This window comes from Sebastes fasciatus, chromosome 10 (genome assembly GCF_043250625.1).
Source record: "Sebastes fasciatus isolate fSebFas1 chromosome 10, fSebFas1.pri, whole genome shotgun sequence".
NCBI lineage: Eukaryota > Metazoa > Chordata > Actinopteri > Perciformes > Sebastidae > Sebastes > Sebastes fasciatus.
This window is the reverse complement of record NC_133804.1, coordinates 630,534-651,421: the sequence shown is the minus strand read 5'-3', so window position 1 is coordinate 651,421 and position 20,888 is coordinate 630,534. Positions and strand designations below refer to the sequence as shown.

Genomic DNA, 20,888 nt, shown 5'->3' with positions numbered 1-20,888 from the left:
TGATGCATCAGTATCATCAGTCATATGGGCTATAATAATATAGAATTAAGTGTTATTTTGCTAATAATACTTCTGTATGTTTACTTAAATAGATTTTAAATGCAGGATTTTTACTTATAATGCAGTTAGGGCTGCCAAAGTTAATACGATAATAACGCAAATTTGTTTTAACGCCACTAATTCTAATGTGATTTTTAGGTTATAGCGGGCTCAGTGTTAAAGCCAAAGTGAAGATACTGGTATCTATGGTACCTATCTATGATACCCGTATCTATGGTACCGGTATCTATGGTACCGGTATCTATGATACCCGTATCTATGGTACCGGTATCTATGGTACTGGTATCTATGGTACCGGAGAGAGAAAGTGAAATAGATTTTCTCACACTATCTAGTCATGTGATCTGATCAGCTGGTCATATTATCACATTCCATAAACCAACATGGCTGGAATGCAAGGGATTGCAGTGTCACCAGGAGGCATGCTCAGTTTATCCATCAAGGTGCAAAGAATAACAAAAGTAGCAGGATTCCGATTCAAATCAAAATTAATACCAAATCATGTATTCATTGTAGGGTTGTCAATTCATTAAAATATTGAATCATGATTAATCGTATGCTTGTCCATAGTTAATCGCAATTAATCACACTGTTAAAAATGTACCTTAAAGAGAGATTTTATTTTATCAACATGGGGGTGGGCAAAAATGCTGCTTTATGTAAATGTATGTATATATTTATTATTGTAAATCAATGAACAACACAAAACAAACAAACCCTCACAGGTACTGCATTTAGCATAAAACAATATGCTCAAATCATAACATGACAAACAACTGTCAGTGTGTCAGTGTGCTGACTTGACTATGACTTGCCCCAAACTGCATGTGATTATCATAAAGTGGGCATGTCTGTAAAGGGGAGACTCGTGGGTACCCATAGAACCCATTTACATTCACTGATCTGGAGGTCAGAGGTTAAGGGACCTCTTTGAAAATGGAAATGACAGTTTTTCCTCGCTAAAATGATTTAAATTTGGAGCGTTATTTAACCTCCTTCATGACCAGCTAGTATGACCTGGTATGGTTGGTACCGATGGATTCTTTATGTTTTCTAGTTTCATATGATACCAGTATCTTCAGCTTTAAAACTGAGACTGCTATAACTTAAAAATCGCAAGTTTCATTTTTGCGTTAAAGAAATTAGTAGCATTAAAATGAATTTGCGATAAGGTGTTTTTATCGTTTTAACTTTGACAGCCCTAATTCATTGCCTTTACATGAAACTATTTCAAAAACAATACTCAGTATACAGACAGCAGAGGAGTTTCTCGTGCAGTTTCCGACATGATTTGTTTTTTTTCCATTCTTATTTTTTCAGGTGTTGTGATGCAGAATCGATACCAGCTGGCCTGCCTGGCTACAGAGAGGGTTGCTGGGTAAAAGCTAACATAAGCTAAAGGTCAAACAGCATCAGGCTTGGCCCGATGATGGCGCTAGATGAGGGGCGGGGGGGGGGACATTAAATGTCTGCACAAAATGTCACTGCAATCCATCCATTCTCTGCAATAGTTGTAGAGAATAAAAAACAAAAATATCAACCCCATGATCCCCTGACTATAGGAAAAGTGAGAGGATCGCCAAAGCATTCGTCCTCTTGGGGACCATTCATATCTGGACACAATTTCAAGGCCATCCATCCTATAGTTGTTGAGATTTGTTTTGCAGCTTTCTTTCCAATCTCACTATTAGCATATTATTCCTTGTGATGAGTATATAAATGGCATATTACATTTGGCTTCAATTCAGTGGTGCAGATTTCATTCATTGTGTTAATTATTGATTATGGGAAATATCTCAAATGTCTTTGTGGAATTAGACAGCAAAGTTGATTTTGGAGGCGTGAAACAAAATGCAAGAAAGAAAGAAAATCAGAGTCACTCACCGTATGAAATGGAGCTGTGCGAGGTGCTGTCCCGTGTGCGAGCTGCTTTGCTTCGATTTTGACTAACAACAGCAAAAAAAATCAACACGAAACGCGCGCACACACACACACAATTGTGCACACATACAGAATGCATGTGCACACACACTCCCTGTCTGTTGATATCAGACTGACGTGCAGACAGAAATACCATACACTTGTCCCGTTTTCCCTTTCTAAGTCAATGTCTCTCTTACACACACACTCACACACTCACACACGCACACTCACTCACACACACACACACATACACACACACACACACACACACACACACACACATTCTCTTCCTCACAGACATACTCACTGTCTCTCAAAGAGACACACATAATCTCTTTCTCACACACATGCACAACAAACACACACTCTGGCGCTGTGAGGAACAGTCCCAACGCTTGTGTCTGACAAAGCTCCCTTCTTCCTCAGTCAAAGACCTGTTTGTCTGGACGTGAGGCTCAGTGGGACATTCACATTCTGGTGAACACAAACCAACTGAGTGAAATATAGCATGCATACATACATTCAAGTAGTAGTAATACATTGGGTAACACTTTACAATACTGTGCACGAAAATGTGAGTAGTTACCAGGGAACAAATGAGGAACTAACTGCTAGTGAGCCATTAGTTCACCAGTAACTCCTAATCAAATGATATAGAGTAGCTAATGATTAGGTAATGATTATTGATTTGAGAAACGAGTGAGGAACAAATAAAGAATGACTTGATAATTGATGAATCATTAATAAATACTTCTTAAATACCTATGGAGGACTATATATTAGCTAATGATGAGCTACTAGACAATAGAGTGGGAGATCCTCTATTAATTAATTATTAAGTAATGATTAGTTCACAAATATGTAAATCGACCATACTGACTGCTTTGACCACTTTCATGATATTCATGAACTAATCATTACTTAACAATTTATTAATATAAGATCTCCGGTAACACTTTATAATAACCATCATTAATAAATCTTAAATTTAAAATAATTAAATTAGTTAATAGTTATTTTAGCGTTAACAAACAATGAAATGATAATTAATGATGTATATTAATTACATTATTACAACACATACACGTGCACATGCACGAGGCAAAGTAACAATGTATTACTACTCATACACACATTTGGATGCATTTGTATACACACCAAAACAACGTTGTGTTCTCAAGCTTTCGTCTGTGGTTGTGGTACTACACACATGTGCTACATCCAAGCGTAGGACAACTGAAATTGCTCATCATCGCCGTAATTTTTTTTCCAATTTGGGATTTCCTTTGTTGACTTGATAGCAGCTGCCACTCAGTCTTTAAGAGGAACATGAATAGATAAAATAAATCATTGTGTATGTCCATATTATACTTCCGTAAGAGTGAAAATAAAAACTAATAAATGTCAAAAAAATAAATAAATAAAAGGTGCTGTATCCATGTATTCTTTAAAAATCAAATCCGAAGTCTCACTTGCATAACATCACATTGCTCACAAGTAGGGGAACATCCTCTCAGAGTTGTGGAGCAGTATATGCTGTAACAGAGGAGAGTTCATTCAAAGTGGATGGTTCAACACAGCTAATAGGCTACAATAGCTTCCACCACTTTGGATTCTCCAACTCTCCATTCCCTCAAATGCCAGCACTGTCAGGACTTCTTGCTATTTGTCAACGGTGCAAAGTTGTGGGCCCCGTGACCATGAGCAAATCCACTCATCGCAGCAATTCTATTCGAATAAGTTGATTTCTCCAAGAATTTCTATTTGAAATGCTGTTGTGAGCAGCTGGTGTGAATAGCTTGTGTGAGCAGCTCAAGGAAGCTCAATGTAAATTTGTGAATACTCATCATGTCAATTTGAATTAGGGAAGGCTTTGCCATTTTAACATAGTAAAAATGAGGCAACTGACTGACAACAATAAATACCTGTATGTTTTATTTCTTTACTTATAAATTATATACTTGCACAATTTTTTGTTATGGGCACCTTCGTTTTGTATTAGTGTCCCTCAACTGTTAATAACTACTGTAAGCTCACAACGAAGATATGCTATTACTTTTCCCACCATTATGAACATGAATAAATGACATTGATAATACAGTTATTAATTCACTGACACACACTATAGCGTAGCAATAGGGGGTATTTGTATCCTCACTGCTCACTAAAAGTTGATAAAACATGGCACTTTATAAGAAGAAGAGTAGAATAGTCTTGATGATATACCCACGTTCGAGAATTATGACACTCCACTACTCATTACTGCTCGTTGAGGAATTGTATAGTTGTGAAATTTTGCTGAAAAAAATGCTGTAAAGTTCACGGGAGCCCCTTTCACACAGAGATTCTGCAATACTGCCGTAAAGAAGATCCACCATTCAACTTATCCTTATACAATGGTTTGTATGCTATCTTATGAAATGTTATTCCCCAATTTCCATGTGTTTTCCTACAAATGTCCAGCAACACTCGACGCACGTGTCAATTTTCGCTCTAGTCTTTTCAAAATGAACTTCCGTCTTCACAGAAAACAACTTGGTTACATTTAGGCAACAAAACTAAAAAGATCGACTTGGTTAGGGTTAGACGACAAAATGACTTAGTTAGGATTAAATAACACCAGAAGTGGCGTAACTTAAGTATGGAAGTAATATGACAAACTAGAATGGCACTCGGAGAGCGCAGACCTCCGCCAAGGTGCTTGACTTTAAAAACAGATCACAGCTCCCAGCTGGCGGCACCGTGAGGTGGTTGGCTTGTTATTAACACGGTGTGTTTCTGTGTAGCGTGTCGGCGAATGCCTCTCTCATTCAGCAGCCTTGTTATGTCTGTAGAACGTTACACTACGTTGTCTCTCATCCCGTCAGCTACCGCTTTGTTCTTTTTCACCGCGGACGGACAGCAGCTCCCACACACACATCCACACACGTATCTCTCTGCTCTCAGGAGGCGTGGTCACGCGTAATCAATGCATCATCAGTTACACTGTGTATGTGTTATACCCTGTGGTGTTAATGCTCAGTCTGATCGGAATCCTTCAAAATATTCCTGAATCCGGATCACGATCCGGATTGCCACTATTGAAGTCCATCGCAGACTTTTGGAGTAATCCTGCTAACAGACAAACAAACAAACAAACAAACAAACCCCGTCGAAAACATAACCTCCTTCCTAGGCCTTCGGCCTTGGCGCGGAGGTAATAAATCAATGCTGACTTTCACACACTGTACAAACACTGGTCTCCATGGCAAAAAAATCTGGTCATTTTTTATCCACCCGTTCCTCCCTATGCAGCATTTGTCGCTTTTTATACCTGCTGGGTCACGTGGATTACATACAAATTGATTTTGTGGAATATATACAAATTACAGTGCATTACTTTTTGTAGGTATAGCTACGAACGGTGTATGAGAACGACCTACGCAGTTAGGCCGGCTTTGCTTTTTCACACGGCAGCATAATGTCACCCCAGTGTGTGGTTTTAGATAGCACGCCGGCACCAAAATGGCAAAAGAGGCATGATGTTTATCACAACAGCGTCGGCGTGTAGTGTGTGTGTGTGTGTGTGTGTGTAGTCCCACCGTGCCGGCTGTCTCATTTACTAAGAAATTGGCGTGGCTCAGTGACTACCTCCGCTGCCGGCTCAGCGGTGGAACAACTCTGTCCCTCCATTCCATACCTTTCATACAGAACAGAGAGGCGGAATAACGACGCAACACTCCTGCCTTGAACAGGCTGTGTGAAAGAGGCTAGGGATAAGTCTCTTAGGTGTTTTTTAAAGTATCTATTTTGTGATGTGAGCAATTGAATATTTGCCATGTACAGCTGAAATCACTACAAATTGTAATCCTCCCAGCACATAGACAATAATAATCATATAAGAAGTAAACATTATATTTAGATATATCAATCCCAAGAGAGAAGAGTCGTAAGTTATTTCAATTGCAGTACAAGCATTGTCGTGTCAAAGTAAAATTGTACTGTGAGGTAAAATTGTACAAACTATAATGTCGCATGGGGAATGTGAAATTATATCTACAGGATAAGGCCGAAAAGGCAAAGCTCTGATCAGTAAGTTAAAACGGCACTAAACACCAGGGGTGTGACAAATAAACAACATGAAAATGCAAAATATTCGCCTGCGAATATTATATGTCTATACGGCTTTTACTGTGAAAGGTAAGAATGGAATGAGTGGATCTGGCCTGCGCTACCTTTGTCAAGGTTAAATAGAGTAATGAAGTTTGCCGTCTTGGTTCGGACTATGGAGCCGCCGTGTTGTTGTTTCATAAATATAGGTGCAACTTAACCCGTTCGGCACAACGTGATTGGTTGCCTTTACTTGCGGTGCGAAATTTCAGAAAATTAACCTCATTCTGAAAACAATTATTATATATATATATATATATACATATATATATATATATATATAATATTCACGTTCTGGGTGAAAGTATTCATGACAAAAACAATAGTTTGAAAACAATATATTGACGTGTAAATTAATTGCACGAAAATAACGCCCCTGGTGTGTAAAGGCCTTTAGAGAAATGAAAATACATTTTAAGGTCCAAAATATAGAATTAAATGACTTCTGTAACATTTGCACCAAAAAACAAACAAACAAAACACTGCAGTGAAAAATCACAAAAGGTGAATGTTATCCGTGAATCCCACATTTGAAACATCATTGTTCAGTGGAAACAGCTTTGCAAGGTGTCCCAAGCCAAGCTGCCAGTCAGGCAGTTTTAAGTCTCTATCCAGAGTATCTTTATTATTCTGAATATTCAAATCCTGATAGAAAAGTCCTCATGCAGTCTTAATTCTGCTGTGACATTTTCCCAATAGAACAATTATAACTGTCACTCAGACCACTTGTAGGTAAGTAGATTTAAAATCTGTTCCGAGTGCGTTTTTGGCATTGCACTTGTAAATGCCAGAGTTCATGAGCATCGGGTTCTGTATAACCAGACTGCCCTCCTCTGTCATATGAATCCCTCCCTGCACTGTGAACCGGCTATGTGGAACCAGCGTTGTGCGTCCAGGCAACGTCCAAGAAATATCCGGCTTGGGAATGCCAGTTGCAACACAATTTAACTTCACTGGTGATCCCCGGTTGACTCTTGTAATTGAGGTCAGCGTATTGGTGATATGTGGAGGGAAAACCATCACTGCAACTGGGTAGGATAATGTTGACGAGCCAAAAGCGTTGGAGGCTTTACAGATGTATGTTCCTTTGTCAAAGGTGGCGACCTGCTTGAGTTGGAGGGTCCCATTGGCAAGAAAAAATACTCGGCCAATGGTTTGTGGTTTGTCCAAAACAAGGCCATTAGGTAGGGTCCATGTGATTGACGCCTGTGGCCAGCCATCCACCGTGCAAGGCAAGTTGAGATTGAGGCCGTAAGTGATCTTCATCCCACCTGGAAAAGTCAAATTGAAATTATTTTCTTGCAAAAATGATTGATACAAAAAAAAAAATACAAGTCAGGCAATATGGCCAGATTTTCCCCATTTTCAAACCTGTGTTGTTTAGTCTGGTTGACTTGGACTCTGGTTTGGTTTTCTCCTTGGTAAAATTTGTTTGGGCAGATCTGAACACAGAAATCATCCTTGGGTGTTGACCAAAACAACCTCACCAAGACCCTTTAGAGGAAGTGGTCTTGGTCACTCACAAAATAATTCTAGAGCGGTTTGTTTGTGATGGGAATTTGGGAAGAAAGGACCCTCTTCAGGACCTTCTTGCTCCTGCCCAAGACACATCAAATCAGTAAGCAGAGTGAATGTTCTCACCTGACTTTTAGTGAAGCGTTTTGGTTCATTTGAATGTTTTTCTGTGAGAAGAAACCAAACCAAGGGGAAAATGCATCTAGTTTACCCACCCTTCCACTGATCTGGACCAGAGCAAACAAATTGTAGATATGAAAACACCTTTAATCTCTTAATTGACCAAACTAAGAAGAGTTCTGCTTCATTAATTTGAGATGAAAAAACATACCTGTAGAACCTCTGATCACTGGCTTTCTGCCCGTCTCCAGCGCATAACGTTTCTCTGCTTGTCCTGCCACATTTTTTGCTAGGCACCGGTACACTCCCTTATCACTCGCAACTGGTTGAGAGATCTGTAGAGTTCCGTTACCCAGATGATGTGTGAAGCGTTGGAGTCTAACACCAGGTGCTAACATCGTCCCATTGGGTAGAACCCATGCAAACTCTGGGTTTGGCTTGCCACGAGCAGGGCACTCCAAGTTGAATGCCCCACTGTCTTGCTTTATTGGTAAAATTTCAATATTGGGAACAGCAAAACTTGGTTTCTCAGCTATTGATGCCACGTCTAATTCAACCAAAAGTGAGGCTTCCCCCAGATTGTTTTTAGCCAGACACATGTACCTCCCTTCATCTGTTTTCCTCACCCCTCTCAGCTCCAAGCTCCCATTCCGGTGGGCTTGGAAGCGACCGCCCAGGTAGGGTGTTGGGAGCGAGTGGCCATAAGGAGTAACCCACCATACTCTTGGTTCGGGTTTCCCTTCCACTGTGCAATCAAGGAGAGCTGTTTGGTAAGAAACAGCCAAAACTTTTGCAGTGCTCCTCCCTTTCATGCCATTGATAAAGGGATCCTGGAGTTTAGCTTCAAGTTTCATGTTTTTAACATCATCACCAGCAGAATTTCGTGCCACACATGCATATTTCCCTTCATCTGCCAGTACTACTTTTTTCACCACTAACATCCCATCGTCCATGATCTGAAATTTGTTTGATGACAAAGATATCACATCATTTCTGGGTGAGATCCACATGATCTTTGGTGTAGGTTCACCTGTTGCCTGACAACTCAATTTAGCTGATTCTCCTAACTTTACTGTAACCAGTGATTGGGATTTCAATCTAATTTTTGGAGCATTCGGTCCCACTTTGACGCTCACTTTTCTTTCATCCTTGCCAAGTTTGTTCTTTGCATAACAAGTGTAGTCTCCCTCATCTCTTTTGCCCATTTGCTGGAGAAGTAAAGTTCCATTGCCAAAAATAACATAGCGGCGATTGCGAAGGCCGCTGTCATCCGATTGAAGAGCATTGTTGATTAAAGTTCCATCTGGAAGACTCCAGGTAACTTCTGGATCAGGGAGGCCTGTTGCAACACAATCCACCTAAAAAAGGAAACAAAGGAATGAAAATGAGTGGATGTGGTAGAAAAAATGTGTTAGGATGAGCCCACTGTATACTACCTGCCCAGCACAAAGTACGGACTAGCTGGTGAACAAAGTGATTAAGCTGCATCAGCTATATTTCCTTCAAGAATTGATTGAAATTAAATGAGAGATAAAAGTACAGTGAATATTGAACTTACATTCATAGGTGAACAGAAACTCCAAATGAATGATAATGTCTGCTGGATGTGTAAATAGGCAGCTGCTTGCTAGTACTGTACTTTTGCTGTGTACACTTTATAAGGTGTTAATATGTAAATGTTGTGTTTTCAGCTTGTTCTGCTGCCCCCAAGTAGCCACAAAAATAATTAATACTGCTTTAAGATGTTTTCGGGAAATGAGACCCTTATGCTGATGTTATGATTAAGTCATAACATCAAATGTATTTGTACACAAAAAATCATGAAATGTCGAAAAATAAATACAATATACTAGAAAACACAGGCAATATGGAAAAGTGCCTGGCAATGTCTATCCTACTTTAACTAAACTTTGAGCTAGCTCCCCAAATCTACCTGGAAATTTTCTCCAAAAGTGACCCTGGTCTGTGCAGTCCTCACGTGTTCAATTCTGGGAGGGGTCATTAACACCTCCACCTGATAAAGCAAATGCATAAAGAAATATGAGCAAATACATAAAACAAGTTCCAGTGAAAGCTTGGAAAATACAAAGAGAGTCAAGTATTGATCACTGAATGACCTGCTGCTACAGCTTTTGCCAGCCCATATACATGACAATTTAAATCCTATTCTTAACTGTGAGTACAGACCACATCTTTGATTCTTGAAGGTAGTTTTAGAGACATGTTAGACATCTTTACGACAGTGACTTTGACACTCACTAACAAGGCAGGGATTCTTAACGAACAAAAAGTGTTCCCCAGCCAGAAATGAAACAAGGACTACTGGAAGAGAGTTGGCAGCAAAATGAACCTGCCTGAAGTCATTATCTGTCCTGTTCATACCTGGAAGAGCTCCATGTCCTCCCCATTGGGCCGCTGAAAGACACATAGATAATTTCCACCATCCAGCTCTGTTAGCTGAAGTATCCTCAGGGTCCCATTACGGAAAACTTTAATTGGTCTCTCTGGACTGCAGGCAGATGGAGAGGAGAAATAAGGTTATCTTAAAGCAGTCAGTGATGGTCAGTATTGTAGTGATTCATAAATTTACAAAAGTAAGCTACCTGTATCGATGTTCCAAGATGGTCTTGGAGGGTAGCTGCCAGATGGTTCCTCTCGTGGATCCGGTAGACTCTGGACAGTGGAGGTAGACCGCCGAACCGTACATAGCTGAGACAGAGTGCTGTCGGGATGGCACACCATGGCGTTGGGTTGGAGGGATGGGAAGAGGAGGAGGAGGCTGGCGGGAGAGGGAGGGAGAATTTGCCATCACCTCCAGCTGGATGGTTCTTTTGGCAATGCCCACAGCATTAGTAGCCAAACACTCGTACCTGTGGAAAGATCGATAGCGGCCTGGTGACTTTTTTAAAACTCACAGCTTAAAGCTTTTACACACTGGGGGGTAACAAATACACAACACAAACATGCTAAATACGCGCCTGCCAATATTTTGCATCAAAACTATTTATACCAGCAGTGATGTGAATCAACGCTTGTTCAATAAAAGGTTTGAATATATTCGCGTAGGCAGAGGACCAACTACCGGGATCCTACTGACCCAGAGCGTCTGTCTGAGGATAATTTTTGTGTAGCCTAAATTACTGTCAGCTATTTTGGTTTCCTTTTATCGAAATGCTCTCAGTCAATTTGCCTCTGTTAAACAGTTACACAGTGTATATATATCTAGGGCTTTTATTGTGAAAGGTAAGAATGGAAGGAGTGGATCTGGTCTGCGCTGCCTTGGTCAAGGTTGAAAGGATTAACAAAGTTTTCAGTCTTGGTATGGACTGCGGAGCCTCCGTGTTGTTGTGCACTAGAGTATGTATTGTATATGTCCGTTCCGCACAGGATTGGTTGATGCCTGTATTTGTGAAGTAACGGTTCAGAAAATTTGACATTGTTCCAAAAAAAATATATGTTGCTTTTTTTGCTGCATAATATTCACATTCTGTGTGTAGTGAATGATGAGTGAAAGATGAAGAATATGAAATGTGATAATGAAAACAATGACCATTTATATCTTAATTTTTAAACTTCTTCCAGAAACTGCTTACATGACTCCTAGGGCACTAATGGAGTTGACAAACCCGCAATTTATGACCCCTTCCTGACCCCGTGAAGTGTTTTTCTCTGAGTTACGGGTCAACGGTCAAAGGCTGGTTTCCTCCCTGAAACTCAGGGAAGCGATGAAGACATCAGATACATTGAATATACAAAATAGGTTTTATGGCCTTCTTGATTTATGACTTGCAACGCGTGCCTTTGCAATCACAGACACAGAAAACACATGCTGCTGTGTCTAAAACCAAATGAAAGTAACACTTAATGCAAATTAAAATGTACATTAATTGTGGTGATATGCTTAGAACATATAGAATTAAGTTCACGATAATAAACTCTGTTTACAAGTTTCATGTTATGTCGGTAACTTTTATCTCATTGACACCGGATCTTGAGAACAACCCCTCCTCCTTCTCGATGTCTCTCAACAACATTGTGTGACTGTTTGATATCTTATCCCTTAATTTACTGTGTAATAAGCACACGTATACAGTATATCAACATGTCTGCGCCTGTCTGTGTAGTGTTTGTATACCTACATGTTTCAATAACAATGTTTATCTGTGTTGTATAATTGGTTAATTGGTTTTAATTCAACTGATCAAGTTTTATTCAGTGGTTTATGTCCTATAGATATATATTTGAAGCAGATCAAGCCCAGATGTCAAATATAGAAAAATTTATTATGTGAAACAAATTAACTAATATTAATCCTGCAAAAGAAGTTTAAGTGAAAGAATCAGTATAGTTGTCAGATGGGAGGAGAATGCTGTTTCCCACCAAGTAAACGCCGCACCCCTTTCTCAAATGATAAGAAGGAGACATCAGCTAGTCTTGTTGGTCTCCTACTCTTGGAGCTGTGTTCCTTTGCTTCCCCCCCTTCTCTCCCGCAAAACCAAGGAAGGGGGACGATGAGAAAGAACATGACCGGGGACACAGGCTGATCGCCGTCCTGAGGACCGGAGGTCCAGCACCTCACGCCAGGCTGAGATTGTCATCCAGCCTACCTATGGAAAGCCGTTTGAGCATTTATTCCATATCCTCGATATCAGACGTCAGTGTCCTCCACCAGTTCGGTCTTTGTCAGCACTAGTTGGACATTTGATCGCACTAGTTGGACATTTTGTCTTACTAGTTGAACAAAAACTCTTACTAGTCACTGTTTTTCAGCAACTAGTGGCACTTTTATCCAACCAGTTCCAACAGAAGCCTTACTAGTGAGACTGTGCACCACACTAGTAGGACCAAAGTCCCACTAGTCAGCTTTTTGACGCACTAGTGGACCTCTGGACCCAACTAGTAATGCTGACAGTCTCACTAGTTAACTAGTAAGCTGCAAAAGCTTTGACATGTTAACTAGTAAAGGACATAGTCACCTCACTAGTTAACTAGTGACCTACAATTTCCTGCACTAGTTAACTAGTGAGGGCCAAAATGCTCACTAGTTAACTAGTTAAAGCCTTTTGACCTTACTAGTTAACTAGTGAGGCTCAAAATGTTTACTAGTAGTACTAGTAAGAGAAACAAGTCCAGTAGTTGCACTAGTGAAGGTCTTTTTTTTACCTTACTAGTTAACTAGTGCAGGGCCAAAAAGAGCAACTAGTTAACTAGTAAGAGCCAACATGTGCACTAGTTAACTAGTTGCACTAAATGCTAATGAGGAGGTGGGGAAGGAGCATACTGTGAGGCTTTCTATTGGCATTCCGGTTCAAAATAAAAACATACAAACCAATCAAGTCAAGTTTGTCATTACCCCGCCTGCTTCATTTGCATGTTGTGCACTAGTTAACATGTTGACCTGAGGTTTTGCAACTAGTTAACTAGTGGCTGCATGTTGCACCTTACATGTTAGCTAGTGAGGGCAAAAATGCTCACTAGTTAACTAGTTAAAACCTTTTTGACCTTACTAGTTAACTAGTGAGGCTCAAAATGTTTACTAGCTAACTAGTAAGATAAAAATGTCCACTAGTTTAACTAGTGAGGGTCTTTTTTACCTTACTAGTTAACTAGTGCGGGCCAAAAAGAGCCACTAGTTAACTAGTGCACTGATATTTTCCTCACTAGTTAACTAGTGGAAGGTATTTTGTCTCACTAGTTGGACTTTGTGCCAAACATGTAAAGACTTTGACCAAACATGTTGCATTTTTCTTACATGTCGGACCTTTCTTTAACTAGTTGAGCCTTGCTCAGCACTAGTGTGCGACTGTGCGTAACTAGTGATACATTTGTTTAACATGTTGAACTTTTTGTTGCACTAGTAGACATTTTTCGGTGCACTAGTTGACGTTTTCGTGAACGTTTTGACATGTGCACTTGACTAGTTAACTAGTGATGTGGTCAAATTTCCCTAGTTAACATGTATGACAGTTGCAGCACTTCACTAGTTAACTAGTCACGCGCACATGTCGACTAGTGAGCAGTTTTGTCAAACTAGTAAGACAAAAACGTCAACTAGTGTGCCGAAAATGTAAACTAGTGCGACAAAAAGTTCAACATGTTAAACAAATGTCTTACTAGTTACGCACAGTCACACACTAGTGCTGAGCAAGGCTCAACTAGTTAAAGAAAGGTCCGACATGTAAGAAAAATGCAACATGTTTGGTCAAAGTCTTTACATGTTTGGCACAAAGTCCAACTAGTGAGACAAAATACCTTCCACTAGTTAACTAGTGAGGAAAATATCAGTGCACTAGTTAACTAGTGGCTCTTTTTGGCCCGCACTAGTTAACTAGTAAGAGAGAGAGTGTGTAACTAGTTAACTAGTAGGGTCAATAAAAGCACAACTAGTTAACTAGTGGACATTTTGGCCCTTACTAGTTAACTAGTGGCTCCTTTTGGCCCACACTAGTTAACTAGTAAGGTCAGAAGAAACCCTTACTAGTTAACTAGTAAGCATTTTGTCTTTTACTAGTTCTACTGGTAAACATTTTAAGCCTCAATAGTTAACTAGTAAAGTCAAAAGTTCCAAACTAGTGTAACTAGTGGACATATGGCCCTCACTAGTTAGCATGTAAGCTGCAACATGCAGCCACTAGTAGTACTAGTGCCACTTTAAGCTCAACAAGTTAACTAGTAGAGCGCATGCAAATGAAGCAGGCGGGACAAGGATTCTGATTGGTCAGTGTTCAAACTGTGTGCTGGAGAGCCTTAAAGGGCCAGCTCTGAATAGTAACTTGAGCTTTAGCAGCACTCATTTCAGGAAGTGTCACTTTGTTTTATTTTATATTATTATGACATGGCCATTAATTAAATGCATTTTGGTAGATTAAAAGTACAACAACTCAATGCAAACATTAAAACCAAAATTAATGTAACTATATTTTTTTAATGTATAGAAAATGTGCAGCTATACAGAAATAATTTAAAAAAGAAAGCCTATTACTATTTTATTAATGTTATTTGTGTGCATGTGTGTGTGTGTTTTCAATGTATTAATTTGATCAGCATTTGTGGGAAATAAAAGAATAGCCTGTCACTGAAATCTCAGTTTTGTTTACATCCAGACATACCAGTAAATCAATTTAATCTTTTACCACTATATGTTATTGATAAAAATTAGGAATATCCCAGACAAGCAGCATGAGAGCACTACCATAGGCCTACTGGCAGCCCTCTGAAACTGTCAGGTGTCCTGTTTGAGAGTTCAGATGTCAGGTCACCCTAATTAAGTTATGTAGAATAGATAGATAGATAGATAGATAGATAGATAGATAGATAGATAGATAGATTTGCTATTGGTTTTTTTCTCTCCTGGGGTTGGGGGGAGGTCCTTTGTATAAGTCTGTGGCTTCTTGACCTCTCCTGACACATTTCTTGTTTTATTTTCATTGACTGGACTTTGTGCAGTTTTATATATGTGCAAATAAAAAAAATAGATTAGATAGATAGATAGATAGATATATATATAAATAGACCTTGATTATCACAGTAAATTATCAATCAAAGCTACCAATCAAAATCCTTGTCCCGCCTGCTTCATTTGCATTCAAATGTCTTACTAGTACTACTAGTAGACCTCAAGCAAATGTGTTACTAGTACTACTAGTAGACCTCAAGCAAATATCTTACTAGTACTACTAGTAGACTGCAAGCAAATGTCTTACTAGTACTACTAGTAGACCTCAAGCAAATACCTTACTAGTACTACTAGTAGACCGCAAGCAAATGTCTTACTAGTACTACTAGTAGACCGCAAGCAAATGTCTTACTAGTACTACTAGTAGACCTCAAGCAAATACCTTACTAGTACTACTAGTAGACCTCCAGCAAATGTCTTACTAGTACTACTAGTAGATCGCAAGCAAATATCTTACTAGTACTACTAGTAGACCGCAAGCAAATGTCTTACTAGTACTACTAGTAGACCGCATGCAAATATCTTACTAGTACTACTAGTAGACCGCAAGCAAATATCTTACTAGTACTACTAGTGCAACATTTGCATGCAAATGAAGCAGGCGGGACAAGGATTGTGATTGGTCAGTGTTCAGACTGTGCTGGAGAGCCTGAAAGTGCCTGCTCTGAATTGTGATGAGTTAAACTATTTAGCAGCATTCTTTTATGGCATAAGAGAGTTATTTCATCAGCTTGTCCTGACTAAAATGTTATATTTGATTAAATGTTGATTCATTAGGCTACATTATATTATTCATATCATAAAGAACAGTTCATAAAAGTCTCTTTCACAATAAAACAGATCTACAATCCCACAATAAACCCAAATGTATTGAATGGTAGCCTTCCAGCTCCAGCAATAGCCGTGGTTGATATACATTTTTCTAATCACATTATCATCAACCAAGAATTAATTGTAGTTTTATTAGAGACAATACTTTGATTCTTCAGATCAACAGACTATGGTCTGTCATGACGCAGAGAGAATAATGAAATCATACCGATATAAATTCATCCCTACTAAAGTTGGTTATCTGTCTTCAAAGGCGAAAAAATTTAATTTGCTAAGTGTTGGAAACTCACATATGAGGATGACATTTTTCATTTTTCATTGCATGTCCTGCAATTCTATACAATCAAATACTTTCTGGAACACAATAAAGGTAAACAGACTAATGTAGAATATACAGTAACTGGAAAAACATTCAGATCAATGAGCCTTGATACATTTTATGTCCTATATATATCTATCCTTTATTTAATAAGGTCCTGACTATTTTCAGAGAAAAGCAAAATCAGGGCTGGAAATTAGCAATAATATGTTATTTATTCTATTTTGTCCAGAAGAGAAAGCGGGCATAATGATGATTTATTCTCTGAAATTAATTTATTAGTATTCATTTACAGAAGAAAGTGACAAGAACGAGAGAATTATAGAGATATAGAGAGATATTGTGTAATGCCTTTTTGAATTGAAAAATTACAATATTTGCTGCTTGACAGCTGAACTGCTGCGTCTGTCTCGTGGGTTTTTCGGTCATTAAGTGTCTGTAGACAGCTAAGGGAGACTGGTTCAACATACTGTATATGACAATGAGGAGCCCGGTATAAACAGGCTGATCTAATGATGTTTGATCCCATACAAACGTTGGTTGATGGAGTATCTGCAAATTCCAAGCATGTAATGACCTAAAAACATATAAATAACAGCATGATAGACATTTCCAACAATATGTCTATTAAGACTGCTGTTCCCGACCATTCCCTGTGATGTAAAGATCACAACAGCAAAGACTATATAAATACAAGAGAGTTCTCTCTTGATTACGAGACAGCATTCTCCTAATTACAGCATTTTGAGGTAGATTGTAACTGATTTTGTCATAATTTAAGATGATATACCTTATATTTCTTATATACAGTATTTGTGCAATTATCTTTTATTATATTTATAGAAAGCTAATCAGGTCATTCTATCATTTTTCACTGCCGCCTACTGGCAATCGTCAATGCGGCAGTAACCTCCATACACTGACCTTCTCAAACCTAAGTCAGATTAGTAGTTCATAATATAATAGCACAATGAATACTGCCTACAGTGGAATATTCATGTATTTGGAAGGGCATCTGCATGAATGAGTGTACCTTCGGATCAATCATTTCTGTATCAACAGTAAAACAAAAAGGTATAAAATAATTCTCTACTCTGGGCCAGTATGGAAAAGCAAGTTTGACGCATTTTCCCTTCTTCCCTTTTTGAAATACAAAGCTATGCAATCTTTTTTTTTATTGTGAGCCATTTAAAGAGAAAATTGACTCCAGTGCTTGTCCATGTGTTCTTTCCATATGGTCTGATGAATGTTTTAATAATACTACAACACAAAAGTCGGAATACCACAAGAAAAGGGACACAATAAGAGAAGGAAGCATGTAATATCAGCAGAATAAAATGTAAATGTACTCTACTGATGTGGGACAGTCAGAGAGGCGTGTTTTGACTGATTATCTGTGTTGTACTATATCAGTGCCACAGTTTAGAAATGATTGTTGTGTAGGTCGCTGCTCTCCTGCTGCTGCTGGACGGGCAAGGAGCTCCAAACAGAGCCATACAGCCAAAATAGAACTATTACTTCATAACAAGCTATGATGAAAGTGAGCCGGGCAGAGTTCAGTTTTCTGATGTAGGCCTACTCATTGTTTAGAATGGAATTTGTATAGTGTTTATATATAGGATACATACTTATTTATTTGTATTTTTTCATTTTTTCATTTATTCATTTATTTATTATTTGTTTTTTTAATTATTGCATAATATGCTAGATTAGTTATTGCCACTGATTGGCAATAATATAACATATATTATATATACGTGGTTATTTGTTGGCAAACTTTGCATTTCAAATTATTTTTAACCATCACCACTGCTATGGGCTTTTATTTTGAATTAGATAGCGAGTACTTCCTCCCCTAGTGTTTCTGTTGATAAAACGTTTATGTGACCATTTTGAATGAAAATAAGGAAAAAGCAATGAAGCAGTGGAGCAGCTTTTCTGTTGTACTGACTCAGACGAAAAAAAATGTCATTGCTTTGTGTCTCACTGTTAAAAAGGTGAAAAGGAGAAATAAATCAAGCAGTGAATTTGCACAACAAAAAAACTATTTAATACCTTTTGTTTCATTGTTGTTTATAGAAAAGATGATTAATCTGAAGGGACATTCATTAGCTGCTTTATTCTGCATGGACAGAGGTTTGGTCCTACTAGTGAGGTGCACAGTCTCACTAGTAGGGCTTCTGTTGGAACTGGTTGGATAAAGTGCCACTAGTTGCTGAAATACAGTGACTAGTAAGAGTTTTTGTTCAACTAGTAAGACAAAATGTCCAACTAGTGTGATCAAATGTCCAACTAGTGCTGACAAAGACCGAACTAGTGGAGGACACTGACGTCTGATATCGAGGATATGGAATAAATGCTCAAACGGCTTTCCATACCCTACCTGAATATGGCTAAAGAACCTGCCTTGCCAAACCATCTCTTTTGCTACTCTGTTGCCTTGCAGCTATGCCCTGAGGGCTGAGACAGCCCTACTGTATCCACGACGTGCTGTTGGTACCAGCCAGTCTGAAGAAAAGAGACTTTAAAGAAAGACTTTAAAGTCAAGAACCTTTTGAATTGAGGGACCCCTCCAGCTACGAGAGGGGGGGTCTGAAGAAATGGCACAGAGATGTTGCACCAGACAGAGAGAGACGGAGATGGAACAATGCATCGAGGTAACGTGCCAGCCGACCATATCCGAAGATGCCCGAGGACGCCAAAGAGAGCCACTGAGGAAGAGAAACCACTCCATCCGAGTCGCACCGTTAAATCCAAGAGATCCAAAATACCGTGTTCCAGACAGAATCTGCCACCACTCTACTCCAAACAGCACAAACCCCCCACCAGCCTACTCAGTGAGGGTGATGTATAAATGCATTTTCAGAAGAGAAAGATTTGATGATTAGACGAATAAATACATTTATAGTCAATTAATAAATAAGGTCAGTTTATGAAATGGATAATTAATATTAAACGCAAGATGAATTAGGAAATCCATCAATATCTTCTAAACCTAAATAAGAACACGTCTAAATTTATAAAATGAAACTGATTCTCACTCTTCCCTGGTGCTTCTTAAACTCTCTAATATCAAAACTACATTTAGTTGAGAGGAAAATGTCAAATCCAATCAGAGCGATATTAGTCCCTGAATTGACCTAGTCACATTTAATTTGTTTCTATCCATGAATGTTCATCATTGTATTCACTGTATTCCTTTAATGATCCTTTATTCCCTTTTCCTTTTGTTTTATCATTTATTCAATTATATTCTGTTAGTAGTTTAGTCACGTAGTTAGTCAAATAAACACTTCATTTTATAAAGGACTTGGTTACTTGATTTTGTGTGTGTATATAAACAATTCAAATCATGTTCACTACGCCCAAGAACTTTGTAGCAACCCTGAGATTATGAGACTCTACTGAATAATATCAAATTGTGAATTTTTCCCTGTTTTTATAAAACTGGGTGGCGCCTGGGTAAAGTATGATATTAAAACTTACTGTATGTAATATTTGAAGCTGAGTGTCACCACTCTCCTTCACCTTTTGTGACAATTCATGGGTTTCTGATTAATAATTTTGGGTTATTATTATAGATACATATTTTGATATCAATTAATGATTGATTATTAATCTGCTCTATGCAATAACGCTACATACGCTACAGGTGTTAAAGTACTCATGGCAAAAACAACAGTTCGGAAAAATATAGTGGCATGCAAATTAATTGCACGAAACAAATGTCCCCAGTGTGTAACTGCCTTATGAGCTCAGGTCAATCAGATAGTATCATTTAAATGGCCTGATAACGGCTAGGGCGGCTGTGGCTCAGAGGGTAGAGCAGGTTGTCCACCAATCGGAAGGTAGGTGGTTCGATCCCCGGCTGCTCTGGGTCACATGTCGATGTGTCCTTGAGCCACTTAACCGCGAATGTGTGAATTGTGTGAATGAGTATTTACATTAGATCCTGATGGGCAAAGTTGGCACCTTGGTAGCCTCTGCCATCAGTGTGTGAATGGGTGAATACTGACATGTAGTGTACAGTGCTTTGAGTGGTCGGAAGACTAGAAAAGCGCTATATAAATGCAAGTCCATTTACCATAACTTTGAATTAAATTATACATTTGTATTGCTTGGGGCAGGAAAACTGTGCTTTGCATGAAGTACACAACTTCTCTACTGTCCTTAGCTACTGATGCACGCCATTCAAAGTCAGAAGTTGAAAATTTACAGTTGGCAGGTCCCAATCACAAGTATGCATCTTTCTGAGGCTGATGGGAAAGCTATTAGTTTTGCAGGTATTTGGTCATAAATCAAAGCAATGGACTAACCCTACCCCTTACCCATAAAGCTTCAGAGGAAAATCAAACATACATTGAGAGGGTTATTTGACTAGATTAAGTGATTAAAAACACAAATTCTGATTTAGCTAGAGTAGGTAGGTCAACTAAAACCAGAACCAGTAAATACACATATTGAACCAGACATTTTACCAGTGCATAGACAGTAAGACGGAATCTGAAAACAGAG

At 38.8% G+C, this 20,888-nt stretch overlaps 1 protein-coding gene and 1 long non-coding RNA gene across 2 annotated transcripts in view; both read right to left on the bottom strand.

Moving 5' to 3' along the window:
- Nucleotides 1-6,455: 6,455 nt before the first annotated feature.
- LOC141774884 (matrix-remodeling-associated protein 5) overlaps nucleotides 6,456-20,888 on the bottom strand; it is a 48,122-nt gene continuing 33,689 nt past the window's right edge. Inside the window, exons 13-17 of the mRNA XM_074647686.1 lie at nucleotides 10,371-10,637; nucleotides 10,150-10,276; nucleotides 9,701-9,781; nucleotides 7,979-9,125; nucleotides 6,456-7,403 (exon numbers count right to left, since the gene is read on the bottom strand). Of these exons, the coding sequence (XP_074503787.1) occupies nucleotides 6,850-7,403; nucleotides 7,979-9,125; nucleotides 9,701-9,781; nucleotides 10,150-10,276; nucleotides 10,371-10,637 (2,176 nt within the window). The 3' untranslated portion in view covers nucleotides 6,456-6,849. The remainder of the gene's footprint in view (nucleotides 7,404-7,978; nucleotides 9,126-9,700; nucleotides 9,782-10,149; nucleotides 10,277-10,370; nucleotides 10,638-20,888) is intronic.
- On the bottom strand, nucleotides 13,206-14,930 carry LOC141774886 (uncharacterized). Its single transcript, XR_012595499.1, has 2 exons — nucleotides 14,190-14,930; nucleotides 13,206-13,528 (listed from the first exon to the last, which is right to left on the bottom strand). It is a non-coding gene; the product is annotated as an uncharacterized LOC141774886 (long non-coding RNA).